At 31.7% G+C, this 17,202-nt stretch overlaps 1 protein-coding gene and 1 long non-coding RNA gene across 5 annotated transcripts; one reads left to right on the forward strand and one right to left on the reverse strand.

Moving 5' to 3' along the window:
• On the reverse strand, positions 1–2,176 carry LOC129292036 (uncharacterized). Of its 4 annotated transcripts, XM_054929536.1 has the most exons (4): positions 2,085–2,176; positions 1,165–1,833; positions 614–657; positions 1–316 (listed from the first exon to the last, which is right to left on the reverse strand). In XM_054929536.1, the coding sequence occupies exons 2-4, from the start codon at positions 1,813–1,815 to the stop codon at positions 271–273; spliced, it is 741 nt and encodes a 246-aa protein (XP_054785511.1). In that variant the 5' UTR covers positions 1,816–1,833; positions 2,085–2,176; the 3' UTR covers positions 1–270. The 4 variants fall into 4 exon arrangements, with proteins under 4 accessions (XP_054785511.1, XP_054785508.1, XP_054785510.1 ...); XM_054929533.1 differs by lacking the exon at positions 614–657; XM_054929535.1 differs by lacking the exon at positions 614–657 and having other exon boundaries at positions 1,165–1,838; positions 2,085–2,151.
• Positions 2,177–5,279: 3,103 nt separating this feature from the next.
• LOC129292625 (uncharacterized) lies at positions 5,280–9,571 on the forward strand. The gene is made up of 2 exons (XR_008588920.1): positions 5,280–5,705; positions 9,112–9,571. It is a non-coding gene; the product is annotated as an uncharacterized LOC129292625 (long non-coding RNA).
• Positions 9,572–17,202: the final 7,631 nt, after the last annotated feature.

Genomic DNA, 17,202 nt, shown 5'->3' on the forward strand with positions numbered 1-17,202 from the left:
TAAAAGGAAGAGAGATCATATTAAAGAACAAAGTATAGGGTTTAAGGAATACAAATGTGACAAGTTCAACTCCCCCTTTGTTTACATCCATTCAAATTTATATTTGATAAGCATACCTATTTAATTATCCATGCATGACAAAGAACAAGTAAATGGAATCAAGTAAGCAATACTATTTGATGTGTGTGTGTACATGTGTATATTGGCATTAATGAAGCAGGATCATATTTGATTCTTTCTTAAACTTGATATTCTTGAGGAAAACACTTGTCAAAGCATTGTTGCACTGTAGAGAAGCCTTAAGCAGTTCCATACCCTAGTAAATAAGGGGTGATTAGGGCAGTAGGAAGAAAAAAAGAAGAGAACGAAAATAAAAAAAGAGGCAGCATATTAAGCAAACAGGTTAAAAAAAGCCAGTGCAAATTAATTAAAAGCATAAATATGCTAGTATACTTTCAAGAAACATATGTGTTGATATTTAGAAGGTAAAATAACTTTGCAAACTAAATTATATAAAACTGATCTCTTAATTATTTTTGGCAAAAAACTACTCACTTAAATTTAGAACTTTGTATTAATAATCTTTTTAATTTGCAAAACATGTAAAAAGTACCTCAAATTTAAAGTTTGTGCAAACAAATCCCTGCTGTGGATTATCTGTTAATTTTATCAATAAATTGACATAGATTAAAAAAATTGTTATTTATTTGTAAAAAGTAAGCTAGTTTTCTTAAAATACCCGTTTTTAACATATATACAAGAATCTAACAAGAGAGATATGCACGAGTAATTTGCAAAATAAATAAATAAATAAATATGGAGACAAAATGACGACTAAAATAAACTCCCTCAACTAACTCTTTCATCATCTATGACCGCAGAGATTATTTATTAGATCCCCTTAAATTTTTTTATGCGGAAATAATTCTCTCAAATTTTGAGTTACATGGAGATAATTAACTTTTTTTAATTTCAAGTCCTTTAATTTGTAGAATAGACTCCATGTCACACTTTTATTCTTTGAGTGAAACAACCAATAAATTAATGGCATGGTAGGTACTTAAATATATTAAGGGTAAAAAATGGTTCTTTCAAAAGGCACATATATATGAAATAATAATAATATATGCTTGAAAGCCCTACACACATGTATATTAAAATTACCTCTTGTATTCCAAACTCAACAGCCATTTCTTGCAGTGAACTGACATCTTTGACGTTGAACTTATTGAGCAAAGCAATACATGAAATAGTAGATAAAGGCTGAACCACAAGATCATCCATCACCATATACGTCACCACGTCCTTCACAAACCCATCCTTCTCAGTCCCACCATAACCTTTCACTTCCATCTCCTTCTTCCCCACGTACGTCACTGCACTGTTCATAGGATTTCTGCAATACAAACATGGCGTGTTCATAACCAGAGTCACACTGTACTGACACCTATTCCTGCACATGTACAGCTTAGGAGGCTCTTGATGATCTTCAATATTCCCTTCGTAATTTGGGAGCAAGAGGAAGCCAGGAGGGATTAGGGTTTTTGGCTTCAATAAGATGTCTTTGATGTCTTGGTTCTGTTGCAGTAAGTATGTGTAGTTGAGATTCTCGATGCTTTCATAAAGTTTGCCTAAGGAACCCACCATGTTGGTTTTGGTTAGGAGCTTCGTGACGGTGCCGATCGGCAGGCGGTGGAGGTTGAAGAGGAAGTCGACGAAGTCTTTGGATGCTTCGGCGAAGAGGACTCTCTCCGATTTTGCGTCAACTAAAAGCTTCAAGCTCATTTTTGATGTCGTTGACGGCGACGACGTCATTGTGTGTCAAATATGAATCTGTTCTGATGTTAATTAATCAGTATGGATAATTATTCTTTTAGCCTGAATCTATTATCCTGTTATATATCCATCTCACACAGACCACATACCAAATTCTAATGCTTAAATTTTTCTTCGAACAATACAAAATAGTTCATTCAATTAAACACGAAACCTATTTATCTTCCTTCTCACTCTCTCTCTCTCTCTCTCTCTCTATATATATATATATAGATGTATATCTTTCAAATACTGAAGCACGAATGTACCTATATAAGTTATTGGGCTTGAGCCGCAGGTGATGTCACAGAGCGACGACGTACGTCCTCTGATGATCAGATCGACAAAAGAAGAAATCAACAGAAGAAAAGGAAACGTAGTATTGACATTTGAGAAGTTTGAGGTTTATACGAGAGGTTGCCTCATGCATGGTGTTTTGCCGGCAAAGCATGCACAAAAAGATTCTTGACTTTGCTTAAGTTCTACTTTACGTAAGATTCTTTGGCGAAGAGTATAATTCATTCTTTGCGTAGTCTTTTAGGCTTTAGCACTTGGTTTCTTCTATTTTGGAATGAAATAATCGATTATCAGTTTTAACTTTTAATTTTGAGAGTGTAAATCAAGTCAACGAATCATCAGTACCGGGATCTCCATTAATATACCAATCAAGCTCGGTGGCTTGCTGTAATGGAAATGAATTAGATGGATTAATTAGGAAATAAAGATAAAAATTGAGTTAGCATGATAAAGAGGGAGATAAGTCAATTATGTTCAAAGGAGGAGTTGTAATTTAGTTTATAAAATTGAAAATCATGATTCATGTCATTTGTGATGGATGTAGTGTTTCCCACATTTGTAGTATGTTATTGAATTTTATTATACTTGTCATGAATGTTGTATAATTTAGGCCATGCTTGCTTACTATAGAATAAAATGGAATGAAATGAATTGAAAAATCAAGACAAAAATGAATTAAATCACCCTTCCTTTTATGGTAAGTATGATAAAATTTATTAATATATACTACAAATATGAGAATAATCACACTCTTTAAAAACCTCATAAATCATGATTCCTAACTCAATGAATTAAATTACCCATTCTCTTTATAAATGTACTCACTTATTCCTTTTGTTCATCTTATTTTTATTTTTTTAATCCATTGCATTTTATTTCATTCTAGCAAGCAAATGTAACTGTAGTTTATCTTTTTATTGCTTATAAATATCCTTCTATTCGAGGCATTCTTGTTCAAAGCATAAGCGCTAAATGTGAATAAATTTCTTAGTGAAGATTTGAATATTGGTTGGGTTTGCCACATAATAAAGGACTAACCTCCTTCTACAAGACCCAACCCCTATTGACTAATTGAATTCATATTTGTTCTTATTTTTTTAATTTATTCCATTAATCCATATCATTTCTAGCAACCAAACAGATTCTAATCTTTTTATTTTTTATTTTTTATTTTTTGCGTTTTCCCTATACAATAATAACGAGCATTTAAAATGAACCTGGAAAAAATTGAACTTCGAAAAAAAAAGAATCATTAAAGCATTTTGAAATAATAATTAATTAATTAAAGTTTAATTTATTATTCCTTTAAAAAGAAAAAAAAAACAGATCAATCCTTCCATACACACACACGCGCTCTCCCTCTCTTTTCCAGTTTTAATAAAATCACTGAAATACTTAACCATGATAATTGACATATGTATTAAATTTCAGCCAACGTCAATATTAATTATTTATTTCCAAATTAAGGTTTCCATGATAACGAGTATTACTCAACCCTATCATGACAAGCTACGCACTAACGCAGAAGATGCAAATGCGACTCTTCAGTTAGCCCTCATAAGCAAAGGATTCTTGACCAGGCAAGAGTCAAGCCTTGCCTTCTCAACTAGAACCAAACATGCATGCGGATTATTATATTTTTTTGCTGAGAATACTAAAGTTTTTTTTTTATGTTTTTGTAATATTTTAAAAAAATTCACTCCAACGCTCGGGCATCAGGACTAGCCTGAACTGCATTAATGGGCAAGAATTAGGTAAAGTTGATGCCCTGCTCGACCTAGACCATTTTCACCTCCATAGATAAGGGCGGGCTTATCAGGCTATCTTGTGAACTCTTGGTGCATGGCCAATACTTCATAAGATCTTAACTCCTTCTTAAGGCCTTCATCATGATCGTTTGCTTTATGAGGATTGTAATAACGTGATGACTTTGCCTGGTACGCGTAGACCTTTTTTATAACAAGACCTAGTAATGAGGCCTTTATTCCTTGTGTTATGACGACAAAGGTTCCAAGTTACATTAATCTGCTTCGGCATATATTGGAGGCTCATTGAGGATTGTAACAAGTTTTGTTATCCAGGTGTTTAGATATTGACAAGATGTTCCACGGTGGCTTTCTTCTAAGTCGTCGTTTAATCAAAATCCATGGCTTGTGGAAATCTACATAGGTTACTGTTAGCGAGAATTTCAATAAAGGGTCACTGACCAAATTTATTCACATTCAAAATTTTTAAATTTTTAAAATTTTACTATATTCCAAAAGTACTAATTTAATATTTAAAAGAAATGATAAAATTATTTTTCTTTAAATTAATACCAGAACTTTTCTACTTCACTTGTTAAATACTCTACTTTACTTGTCCATTTACTTATAAAATGTTATTAATTGCCCTACTAAACTTATTGTTATTTTAGATGTTTAAATCATCTTAAAAAAATTTATTGATTTCTATATTGTATGTTATTCATTTACTTATGAACTATTATTAATTATCCTACTTCATTTATTCATTACTAGACTTTCATTTGATTTTATTTTAAGAAAATAAACAAGTAAAGTAAGGCAATTAATGACATTTGATAAGTAAATGAACAAATGAAGTAGGATAGTCCTAATATTAATTTAAATGAAGGCTAATTTTTTTATTTTTTAAAGATTTAATATCAAATCAATACTCTTAAACTGCAATGCAATTTTAAAAATTTAAGAATTTTGAATGTAAACTCTAACTTGTTATTTTTTTTTTAGAGTAACTTGAAATTTTATTGACCTATGATAATTAGAGATTAACTTATCAAAATTCGCATATATTGTTATCAATTGCAAAACTTTTACTTATTAATTTCTTAAGGTAATTTGGAATTTTATTTTAAAAATGTAACCTGATCCAATCAAAGATGGACTTGTTAATTGCATGACTTGTTAATTTTTCAGTTGAAATTTTCACTAAACGATGACCTGGAAGAAAATACTTGTCACAATTCGAATATCTTCTTAATATTTGACCACCAAGTTGTAAATTACAAAACAGCATCATGCATTTCAGCATTTGCACAAAGGATATTTTAAAGAATGTCAGCTATTCATGCACGAATATTTAAGTAAAAATGTTCTTTAATACTTTTTTTTTTTTTTCACTTCAACATGCAGCCAAACCAATCTCTCTCTCCCCCTCTCCCTCCAGTTAATGATCAAATTAGCCTGAAATGACATTGCAACAATTTTGAGTATTGTTTCAACAAAATAGTTCCGTGGGTTAACAAAATAACTTGGGCAAAAATGAGCTTTTATTTGTCAAATAAAAATCTTTCGAGGGATTCGGATTTCAGTATCCGTCTCAACTCTCAAGTCCCTCCCGTTCAGGACTTCAAGCCCGTCTCATAAAAATGAGATAGAGTTTGATCGTAGTCAAATAAGAATGAAGGGTAGCTCGAGGGTATCTGAGCGCAATTGAGAGGAGAGGAAAAAAGGGTTTGAGGGTCGGAGTGTTCGATGACAGACGGAGATAAAGAAAGTGACTGAGTAAGATGAAACAGGGGGCAAACAGGAAGCAGAGCGGGAGGTGAAGCCTGTTCGGGGAAGAATAAAAAGGTAAAAAACTCTCTGAAATTTTGTTCTCTTCTGGTTTATCATAAATCTTCTGAATAAATCAATGTGTTCCATTCACGTTATTGCCATAATTTTAGTAAGCCTTAGCCCATTCTTCTTGTTGTTCATTATGCCCTGTGTAAAAACTCCAAGAAATTTGGGAGCTCCAAGCCTTTGGAAGTTTTACTGTTTAAGATCATGATTGGGTTTGATTAATATGATGCATTCTAGGCTTTTGTTTAAGATGATTTTCTTTTTTGTTTATTATTGTAAATGCGACTGAGATGATGCTTCAAATTCTCTTTGCTGAAGCGTCAAGATTCAAGATTTTTCATTGCTTCCTCTTCTGACTTACTATATTCAATTTCATCGGCATAACAATCACAAGACTCTTTAACACGGATGGTATGATGCCTTCTTTAGGCAAACTCTATAAAAACATTAAAATCTGATATTATTTGTTGAGTTTACTTCAAAACTAAGATATTTTACTGAAACTAATTGATGGCCAACCAAAACCATCATTTATAGGGAGAAGATTTATAGATTGGAGTGATTAGTTTCAATAAAACTTTATTGTATTCTTCTGAATTCAACCAGTAATTATTACTGGCGTTCTCAATGCTTTAAAAGAGTTTGCCTAAGTGACCTAACATGCTTCTTGATTAAAGGTCTTGAGTCCCTGGATCTTTTGATGGGGAGAACTCCTTTGTTTCAGTCAGAAGCTTCAAGCTCATTTTCGTTACTGATATAATGCCATCGTAGCAAATCACGACTCTCATTTTTTTTTCTTGTTCCTGTAGCTCAAAAAGTCCATTATCTTGTTCTGGAAGTCTGTTCATATTCTGATGATTATTCTCCATCAAATCCTGTGAATATAATCTCTCAAACATATATAGCCCCTTTATAGGATTCCACTAGATACCGTTTAAGATTAATGAACTAGAGAACTCATGTTTGCATGTTTCAGTTTCCCCTATTTTATTTTCATTTTTTTTTCTCTGTCAGGTCCATAATAGATCCTATGAGTTCTATATTGAGCCGTGTCTTGTGCTTTTCTTTTTTATTGTTGTACTATGTCTGTCTGTTTATATGTGACATCCGTACATGTGCAAGCTCCTAATTTGTCTAGCCATCTAGAATAATTGGGTTTTATGTAATTTCACTTTATTTTTGATTTATTTGATCTAATTTTTTAAAAATTGAGAACTCCCTCTACCTACTGTCAAAGAGAGATTTTTTGTTTTGGTTAATGTCCTTTGTTTTTGACTTTTTGTATATCCCTTTGTTACTGAAAAGGGGGGAGAGAGAGACTTAAATCATCATATCAATCCAACGGCAAAAATTTTTTATTAGAATATGATAATTCTAACAATTGTACTGTTTATAAATTGTGAATAGTTACATAGGACTCACATCTGGTTACAAAACACAAAAAAAAAAAAATGGCCTTGTTATGCAATTCTCAGGCTATTAATTCCATTCGTGGTAAATTAAAGAGAAATTCTTTTTAAGACACTGGTGATTTATTCCACCATGAAGAAAGATGTGGCTCACCTGATATTCAACGAATCAAAATTTTGTGCATCTCAGTAGTATGTGAATGATGATAACTCTTAGAGATAAATATTATATGGGAAAAGAAAGGTGGTGGAAAGGAGCACAAGTATTAATTAAGAGTTGCATGATACTTTAATGTGAAGATTAGATTTTCATATGTTGCCTTATCTCAGTATATTGATGCAGCTTTTTTCACTTGGATTTTGTTCTGTAGTGGGTTCATGTTCCTTTATCTTAAGGTTCTCAGATGACCTGGTTCTTAGGCTGTTATCTTCATATGGCTTGATTTAATGTTACGTCACATGTTTAAATTTTCATGCTTTCTACTTTTTGAGCAAATAGAAATCAGAAAAATGGAGGCCCCAAGTCAATAGAAATTGGCATGCACATATAGACTTATATACATATAAGCATCACATATTTTATCACACAACAACAATAACAAAAACAACATCCCACTATATGTGCATATTGTAAAGAAAAGAGTCATTATCCTCTGTCAATTAATAGTGATCGCTACAACATTTCAATTGGATTAATTGTGTAAACTATAACACTATGACTGATATAGTTTTTGTATGATTTCATTATTTGGGTATGTTATTTAGGCTAGTGTATGTGTTGTGATTTGCAAAGAAGAAACAGTATAGTGGCGGCCGTGGTGCAATGTGTAGGATATTTTCTCTCTCTTCCTTCATGATGTAAAAAACATTGAACTTGTATAATGAGGCAAAGGATGTAGATATTCAGCAACAGGAAACAAGACAAGGCAAAGGAAATTATATTTGTATCTTGATCTTTATTTTTTTGCCAAATATCTTGATCTTTCTATTCTATTCTGTTTTGAAATATTATTCTTTTTAAATACAACAATTATATTTGGCTAGGTTCTTTATTCTCTCATGGTAGGATTTCTCACAACTTTGATAATCTTGTTATATTGATGTAGGCCATTGTGACTATACTCTCTTAGGCAAGCCTTTGTTATTGAATTTCTTAATGTGTCTTTACCTTCATTGACCGAACCTTTTAGGATTGTAGACTGGAATGCAACCTTGTCATATCATTATTTATTTCCTAATTTGAGATTCCATTGTCTTTTGGTTTCAAGAATGTATAAGAGGGCTTCATTCCTCTAAATGTAAACGATCTAGAGTTGAATTCTAGGTGGAGAGATATGGCTTTTGTTTGTAACTCATACTTTGAACTATACATTAAGCTTTTAACTATTCTTGCTAGTTTCATTATTTTCCTCCACTTGAAAGGAGGATTAAATTGTAGGATCTGCCTACGGTTCTGATTATTAATTTGCTGTTGAAAAATATATTTCATGGAAGTTCGGATACTCCCTGCATCTGCATCTTTCTTAAAGTGATATTTTTGTTGGACAATTGAGAAATTTGGTGAGGTCTATAGGCAGGAAAGAAATTAAGAGGAAATGTTTATTTTATATCACAGGTGGATTGTTTTATTTTTCTTTAGCTGTTTGCTCATCTAGAGGACTGTCTTTTCATTATTTATAAGAATTGATATGAAATATCAGTATTTCATGGGAAAGCTTGTGTTAAACACAAAATTAACTCCCATAGTCTATGTGCCTCCACATCTTAATCTGTTGATATTTGTCTTTTTTGCTGAATTGGTTAAAAGGAGATACAGACTTACCATTTGGGAGCTATAATTCAAATCAGCTCTGCATGAAATGAATGTTACTTGATAAAAATGACACTGTTGTTTTTATTTCTTGAACCTTGGTATGCCATTTATAATTAGTGCTCGAGGCTTATTTATGTTATACATGGTTGTTTATCTATCTTCTTGTTTTCTTCTAATGTGCATTTGCTTATAGAAATCATGAGTAACGGCAAATCAAAAGCTACATGAGATACGAAAGCAACTGAGATTTTTATCAGAGAATGCTTGGATCAAGTTTAATGGAGAACGTAAAGGGACCGCCCTTACAAAGATGGGGTGGAAAGCTGTTATTTCTGGATTCAATGAGAAAACGGGCAGAAAATATGACAAAGGACAATTCAAAAACAAGTGGTACAACATTAGGAAAGACCGGACAACATGGGATAAATTATTTTCCAAAAAGACTGGTTTAGGGGGGGATAGTGCAAAGAACATAGTAGACACACCAGATGAAGATGATTGGTGGGAGAAAAAGCAATTGGTATGAAGTAGTTCATGTGAAGTTATTAGTATTATCTTTCTTGTGTGATATTTCATATTGATTACTTGTAAAAATGCTGGAAAATCCCCAATATGCAAAATTCAGATATAAAGCACTTCTGTTTGCTCTAGAATTGACAATTTTATTCAAGGATCTGGTAACCTCTAATACTGTGGATGATGAGAATGATGTGTACTGTACATCCATTGACAGTGATTGTGTAGACCTAGAGGAAGGATGATGGGATAGTGAAGAAGATCTTTAAGGTGCTCCAGCCGGACCAGTTAGCGATGACTTGCGAAATATGAATTTAATTACTTCACATGGGACTCTAAGTGAAAGAAACACCAGTAAGAGGAAAAGAGTGGGATATTCTGAATCTGAAGGGAAGAATCAAAAAAGATAGCTGATGCAGAAAGTAGAATAGATGCCCTAATAAGGCTAGAAGAACTGCCGTAAACACCTCCATAGTACCTGGAACATCTATTGCTGAAGTGATGGCTGAAATTCTGACCATGGAGGCTGTTATGAGTGATCTTGATTTGTTCGCACGATGTTGTCATCTGACAATGTTCGAGCCTGTTGAAAGGATATGAGAATAAATTCAGTTTGTTGAAATGGTTGAAGAATGCAGCTTACAACCCATTGCCATTTGAACATAGCACTTGACTAGGACATTATTTGATCATTGTGTTTTACTAGAATTTGAATTTATGCTTTCAAAGTAGTCATATTAGAGTCGGAATGCTTATATTTGACTACCAGTTTTGATGCTTGAATTTACTCATAGTGTTTGATCATTTGCAGTTGAATTTCATCACACTCAGGTTTAAATAATTCATGGCAGATTGGAATGTGAAGAATTCAGATGAAGAATCTGTCTTAACTCTCCATTTTACGTTATGATATTCAAAATATTAGGCAGCACATTATCTCGTGTGTAGGTAAAGAGCCATGTAAACCATGTCGAACCTATTTAGTTCACAATTAATTGAATATATGTTTTCCCCCCATTTGAAACGTCTCATAACAAGTAGGATCTCGATCGTTACAAAATTTCTTCTTGCACCCACACGACAAAATTTCTTAAAAGAAAAATGGTTGCTGTGTATTTAAACATAGTTGGATATAAAGTGGGCAATAGAATGATATAAGAATGATTTTAATACTTATGAAAAATTGTGAGTTTCATGGCTACGTGAAATTCATATAAAAATTTGAAATGATAAGTAATAGTGGCCATTTTTCAAGAATGTCATATGAGCAAATTGAGGGTTCTCATATACCATATGTGATTAGTCATAGTAATCAATCTGAATATTTAGGAAGAAAAAGGACATCTAATACTAAACGTCATCATAATTATATGGGATGAGAATGAGAAGGCATGACTGTGCATTTGAGAATGTTCTCACAACTCATTGGTCTATGAGTTTCCCACAACCACCTCTTTGGTATGTTTAATGTAGTTACAATGGACTTAATTTAGGGATAATCAAACTTTTAATCCTTTAAATTTATCTTAGCTATCAAGTTAGTTTATTAAGTTTGCATTAGTTATTGATTTGGTTCTTATTACTTTTAATCCTACAACAGCATTGTTAAAATTTGCAAACACGAATAATGAAATCTTGATAGCATTCATATATATATTAATGAAAATAAGTGTAATTATTTAGGTTGAAAAAATAAACTTAAAAATTTTTAAAAATAAAAGGAACAAAATGTAGTACAAGGGACTAAATTAAAAAGAAATGAAAGAAATTTGATGACTAATTTATTCTCATTTAACTACATATAAATGTTAAGTCATAGAAATATTTTATACATTAGATTAATTTGAAAATAAACTTGAGGACTATCATGATAATTTGAAAAAACGCAAAGAACCAAATCAATAAAAATTAAATTCAAAAGACCAAATCAATAACTGATCCAAACTTGAGAGATTAAAACTTTCATTATCCCTTATATTTACATGGAAATTACAACAGTGATGACAATAATCTCATTATTTATTAGATAAATATTATTTGGTGGGTGCTTAATATCTAATCTAACACTAATTGAATAGGTAGGCCCATATAAATGAAAATATATTGTTCTTCACAAGTTGAATGTTGTGTTTGAATGACAAAACTAATCATGCTAGAGATACGAGTTTCAAAGATTATTATAAGGTTATCAAACTCTCTTATCTCAATTCATTTGAATGTGAAGATGCAAAGAGAATGAAAAAAAAGTATTTTTGATTAATAGAAAAATAAAATACTAAGCTTCAATGATTACAAACTTGGAAACTAAAAATAAATCTAAACCTAAATTAAGAATAACTCAGAAAAAAGATATGAACTTTTGATGTACTATGTTTTTTAACAATGCTAATGATGTCCTTGTTGTTAGTTTGAGTTCTATTTATAAGTGTTCGTCTAAGACTGTCATCCTAAATAATCCAAAACCCATGTGCAAAACATCCTTGATCACTCAGCACAGCCCTGCAAGATTAGCAACACATCAGGTAATGCTTTTGTATCTTTTCAATGGTCTCCTACATCTGATCATTTCAAGCGTTAAGGGTTACATTAAATACGTACGTGGCACTCTTTTGATAATGGACTGAACTTTTGTTGTTACTTGGGCCCATCATTTCAGTTTTACTCCCTCTCTACAATTTTGGGTGGATGCCTCAACAATAGGCCCAAATACATTCTATTCTAAATTTAGTTGTTCATTTGAATTTGCAAACTACAATGAAATATTCAATTATTATTGTTTAAATTTAAAATAAGCTATACATCATGAAGATCAAGGTATATTTGCACTTGAGGATGATAATCATTTGGTGATGGGAACTTGAATTTAACCATGGCTTCTCCAAAAAGTTAATGGAGTGTGTACAAGAATGGAGCAAAAATCAAATTATAAATAAAGCATGTGCCAGACAATAATGTAACGCAATCAAAATTTTTGATTATATTTTTAACGATGAATTCATATAGATATCTAATTCTCACACATACATACATACATACATACATACATACATATATATTAAAATAGGTCAACTTTTACACATATTCAATATTGTTAGTCATGTAATATCATATTATAAAACTCATAAACGTGCTTTTAATTAAAATATCCAAACATGTTTCATTTTTTCAAAATATTCTTAAAAATAAAAATATCTAAATATAAATTAGATTATATAATTAAAGGTTGAATTATTTTGAGTTAAGAAATTTTCAAGAATGAGTTTTTTTAAATTAAAGGAAAGTTTTATCGTACTGCTATTAGACCGGCAATGTTATATAGTAGTGAATGCTGGGCTCTAACGGGACAGCAAGAGCATAAAGTTGAAGTAGCAGAGATGAGAATGTTACGATGGATGTACGGACATACATGTAAAGATAAAATTCGAAATGAGCACGTACGTGAAAAAGTGAAGGTGGCACCTATTGAGGAAAAAATGGTAGAAAATCGGTTGAGATGGTTTGGGCATGTACAAAGAAGACCAAGGGAGGCACCGGTGAGAAGAGTGGAACATATAACTTTGAGTCCGATTAAGAGAGGTAGAGGAAGGCCTAAGAGAACACTCTTGAAAGTTGTTGAACGTGATCTCTTAATTAATAATATTTCTAAAAGCTTAATAAATGATAGAGCACAATGACATCTTGCAATCCATGTAGCCGACCCCACCTAGTGGGATAAAGGCTCGTTGTTGTTGTTGTTGTTGTTGAGTTTTTTTAAATTAAAATTTAGAAATTCGATTGATAATTGAGGATAAATTAAAAACAAAAAACGAGTAGAAAAAATATGAACTGAAAAAAAAAGTTGCCGCCAATAAAAACGGAGGTAAAAGGAGAAAAAAACGGTGAGAGAACGAAAAGCAGAAAAGAACTGGGCGGGAAAAATGAGAAAATAATTTGAAAAAACACCCAAAAAAAAATCGTATTTCCTAAATTCAAACTTAATCCATTTCTGCGACGACATCAAGCGCAGCAACAGAGGAAGCTGTAAGGTACGATCATCTCTCTGTTTCTCTTTCAATTCGGACTTATCCCCCTTTTCCCAAACTCAGAAAAAGCCAGCAGTTGGTTGACAAAGAAAAAGAGAATAGGGATGGATAATTCTAAGAATAACTTCAAACAACAAGAGCATCTTTACTTTAGAATGGGGAAAAAAAAAACTCGTTGTCTAAATTAGTACTAATACAAATAGATTGAATTGGTATTTGTTTTGCCTGAATTTTTATCTTCTAGAGTTTAGAGAACCGTTCTTTAATGACCTAAAGAGATGTAGAAACACAAATTTGGATCTTACTATCAATTAAAATCCTCTACTTTCATCACATTTCTTTTTACTTCATTTCATAATATAATATCCTATGCACATAATATTAATATTCTGATTTCTGATGCTTTTTTTTTTTTTTTCAGGCTATAGTTGAAAAGCAATTACATCCGTCCTCCACAATGTTATCCTCATCATCAAAGAAAATGAGCTTAAAGCTTCTGATTGACACTACTGCTGAGAGAGTTCTCTTTGCTGAAGCATCCAAGGAATTCATAGACTTCCTCTTCAACATGTATCGCTTGCCTATCGGTACAGTCACAAGGCTCCTGACTAAGAAAGGCATGGTGGGTTCATTAGGCAAACTCTATAAAAGCATTGAGAATCTCAACGATGATTACATGCTAAATCCACACACAGATAGGGACCTTTTGTTGAAGCCAATTGCTCCTGTTTCTGGATATCTTCTGCCAGCAAATGATGGCCTTGATGATAGCAAACTAACGCCTCCAAGTTTGCACATGTGCCCAGACCGCTGCAAGAATTATGTGACGAACTTTTTGGGAACTTTATGTCCATATTGCAACAGTAAAATGGAACTTCCTTTGCAATTTGTTACGAAGAATGCTACGGAAGTCACAGATTCTTCTAGTGAAGGTGGATTTGTGAAAGGAGTTGTTACTTACATGGTGATGGATGATCTTGAGGTTCAGCCTCTGTCTACCATTTCTTGCTTTACCTTACTGAACAAATTTAACGTCAAAGATGTTAGTGCCTTGCAAGAAAGGACCGTTGAGCTAGGCATTGAAGAGGTAAGTCGTGTATTACTATTTCTGTTTGAAAATATTTGCCATATAAGATTATGTGCACAGCTCAAGAAGTTATTAAACAGTATAAATAATAGAGATGATATGATATTTGAGGTCATTAATATAGTTGTCTTGAAAATAATTGTTTTACTCTTAATCTGTCATTGATAATTAATTATGTTGTTTTATTAGTGATTTTTCTCTCTGTCATTTTTTTTTTCAATTTACTAGGGTATCAAACTGCTTAAGGCCTCACTCCAGAGCAATCAAGTCTTGACAAATGCTTTTCTAAAGAACATGGGAGACTAAAAGGGAGCAAAGAGGAATTTCTTGCAAAGCTTAAAATGTTGAGACTTGGTTTATGACGAATTGATAATTGTCCACGCATCGATTTACTTTGGTTGAAGAGACATTGCCTATTGGTGGATTTCTATGACAAATTGATAACTGTCCAAGCATAGAGTTACTTTGGTTAAAGAAACATTGCCTATTGAATATCGGTGCATTTCAATCTTCTTGCAAGATTTTATTATAGCCTACTTAATTACTTCTTTCTTTTTTAGGGAAAATCACATCAGATGATTGATAATATCTAGTTTTTCTATGAAATGTAGATTGATAGATTAAAAAACAACTAATCAACCCCTACAGGAGAAAGTCCTTTGTGACATCTTGAAAATTTGGTGTGATCGGCATGGAATATATACACACAAATACATACCCCTTAAGCCTTGATCAATAAAATTTTAATTTAATATTTTAATTTATTTAAAATAGAATTGAAACTCATAGTAACCTTTTTTATATAAATAAAAGATTCCTAATTTTCTATAGAGATTTTCAACAAAATTTCCTCTATAGATAGGACTTCTCAAGTCTCTACAACAACTATTTACAGACAAGTTAATAATACAAAACCTTACTTCTTGACAACAGATAGTCGGTATAAATTTACACATCAACCTCATATCTATAGTTAATGTGAAGCATGCAATTTATAGTCTCAAGATAAAACACATAATTGAGTGTATACATCAAAATAAAAAAAGTTTTCAAAATAAATATTCACCCAACTCAATGGCAAGCCTTTCAATAATCGACAGAAGGTTCAACATCAACTAATAAATCTGAGAGCAAAACATTTTCAGTGAAAAGCATCAAAAAAAAATTTAAAGAGTAAAAATAATAAATTCAAACAATTGTGAAAAATAATTGGAAAGATGATAATTCAGTATAATACACTTAATAAACCTGTAAATCTTATAGTGAATTGAAATTGCTTTATTCTATCATGCCTGAAGAAAATAAATTATTTAAATGTAAATCAAAATAGCATGCTTATTAACTGAAATCATTAAAATTTCAAATACACCAATTAATCAAAACTTTAAAATTTTGAAGACTTAACAAAACAAGTAACAAATATTAACATATAGTACATGAGGGTAAAATAACTAAACGCGACATATGCCACAATGACAAACATGGACATACAATTCAAGAGAGTAAAATAACTAAACGCGACTTATGTCACAGAGATAAACATTGACAAACAGTCCATAAGGATAAGTAACCAAACGTAGTTAAAGCCACGAAAACAAACGTGAACACATAATTCATGAGGGTAATGCTAACCAAACGTAGATCAAGACCACAAAAATAAACACGAGTACGAGACCAATGAATAACGAACGTGAAAACAAAACTTACAAAAATTAAACTATCTAGTCATTGACCAGGACGTGTCAAGGGCTAACGAAACTATCATTAGCAACCGGTGTTCTACTTAAAATCCTCTAAAATTAACTTGTCAAACATGCGAGAATAGTCATTTCTGAAATACAATTTGCATTCTCAATATCAGACTCACATGAATCATTTCAAACTTCAATTTAATACTCATCACAATAAACTTTCATAAATAACGCTCCTTCTTACATTTATTTGGTAAACAAAAATTTTCAAAGTTAGTGTAATTAATATAATCAGTTTTAAAAATATAATTCATAAGAAAAATACATGTACATGTCATATCTTAATTATCCCTTATCACAATTGTATATATCATTTCACAAAATAGAATAAAATAATTTAATTAACCAATGCCCAAGGCTTAACATAATTAATAATAATAATTAAAATCATCTACATAAAATGTAATATTATAATAAAAAAGATTTTATTGATTGATTAATTGAGATGCTATTCACTTACCTGTAGAGTTCCCAAGTGTATAACTTACTCTCAGACTAGTCTTCTGATGACAACGCTTTACCATCCAAAATCCCTAATCCAAAACAACTTGAAAAAATAAAAGAAAGAAAACATTCACTTTTACTTTTCTCAATATTGGATCAAACATCCCAAAAATATCCCAAGAAAGAATATGTAACTAGCAATTATGTTCTCAAATTACCAACTCAAATCTCTCCCCCAAAAGTTTCTAAATCCTTCTTTTAACTTCCTTTGCAAAAAACAAATCTCTTCTATGATTGTTTAATCAATAATGACATAACTCTCAAATATTTTGTCAAACATCTTTGTCCCACACAAAGTCTAGACCATAAAACCAAGTTCTTTCTTTCCTTTTCAATTCCCTTTTACAAAGGTTGTCCTAATTCCATATTTGAACTAGTCAAGCTTCCAACTTCTATCCAAGAGA

This window comes from Prosopis cineraria, unplaced genomic scaffold (genome assembly GCF_029017545.1).
Source record: "Prosopis cineraria cultivar Desert tree isolate PC_DT_omini unplaced genomic scaffold, ASM2901754v1 PC14, whole genome shotgun sequence".
NCBI classification, from domain to species: Eukaryota; Viridiplantae; Streptophyta; class Magnoliopsida; order Fabales; family Fabaceae; genus Prosopis; species Prosopis cineraria.

Coding starts and splice junctions, on each gene's coding strand:
- LOC129292036 (XM_054929533.1), bottom strand. CDS start 1,815: ATGACGTCGTCGCCGTCAACGACATCAAAAATGAGCTTGAAGCTTTTA. Junction 317..1,164: donor TTGAGTTTGGAATACAAGAG/GTAATTTTAATA, acceptor CTTATTTACTAG/GGTATGGAACTGCTTAAGGC.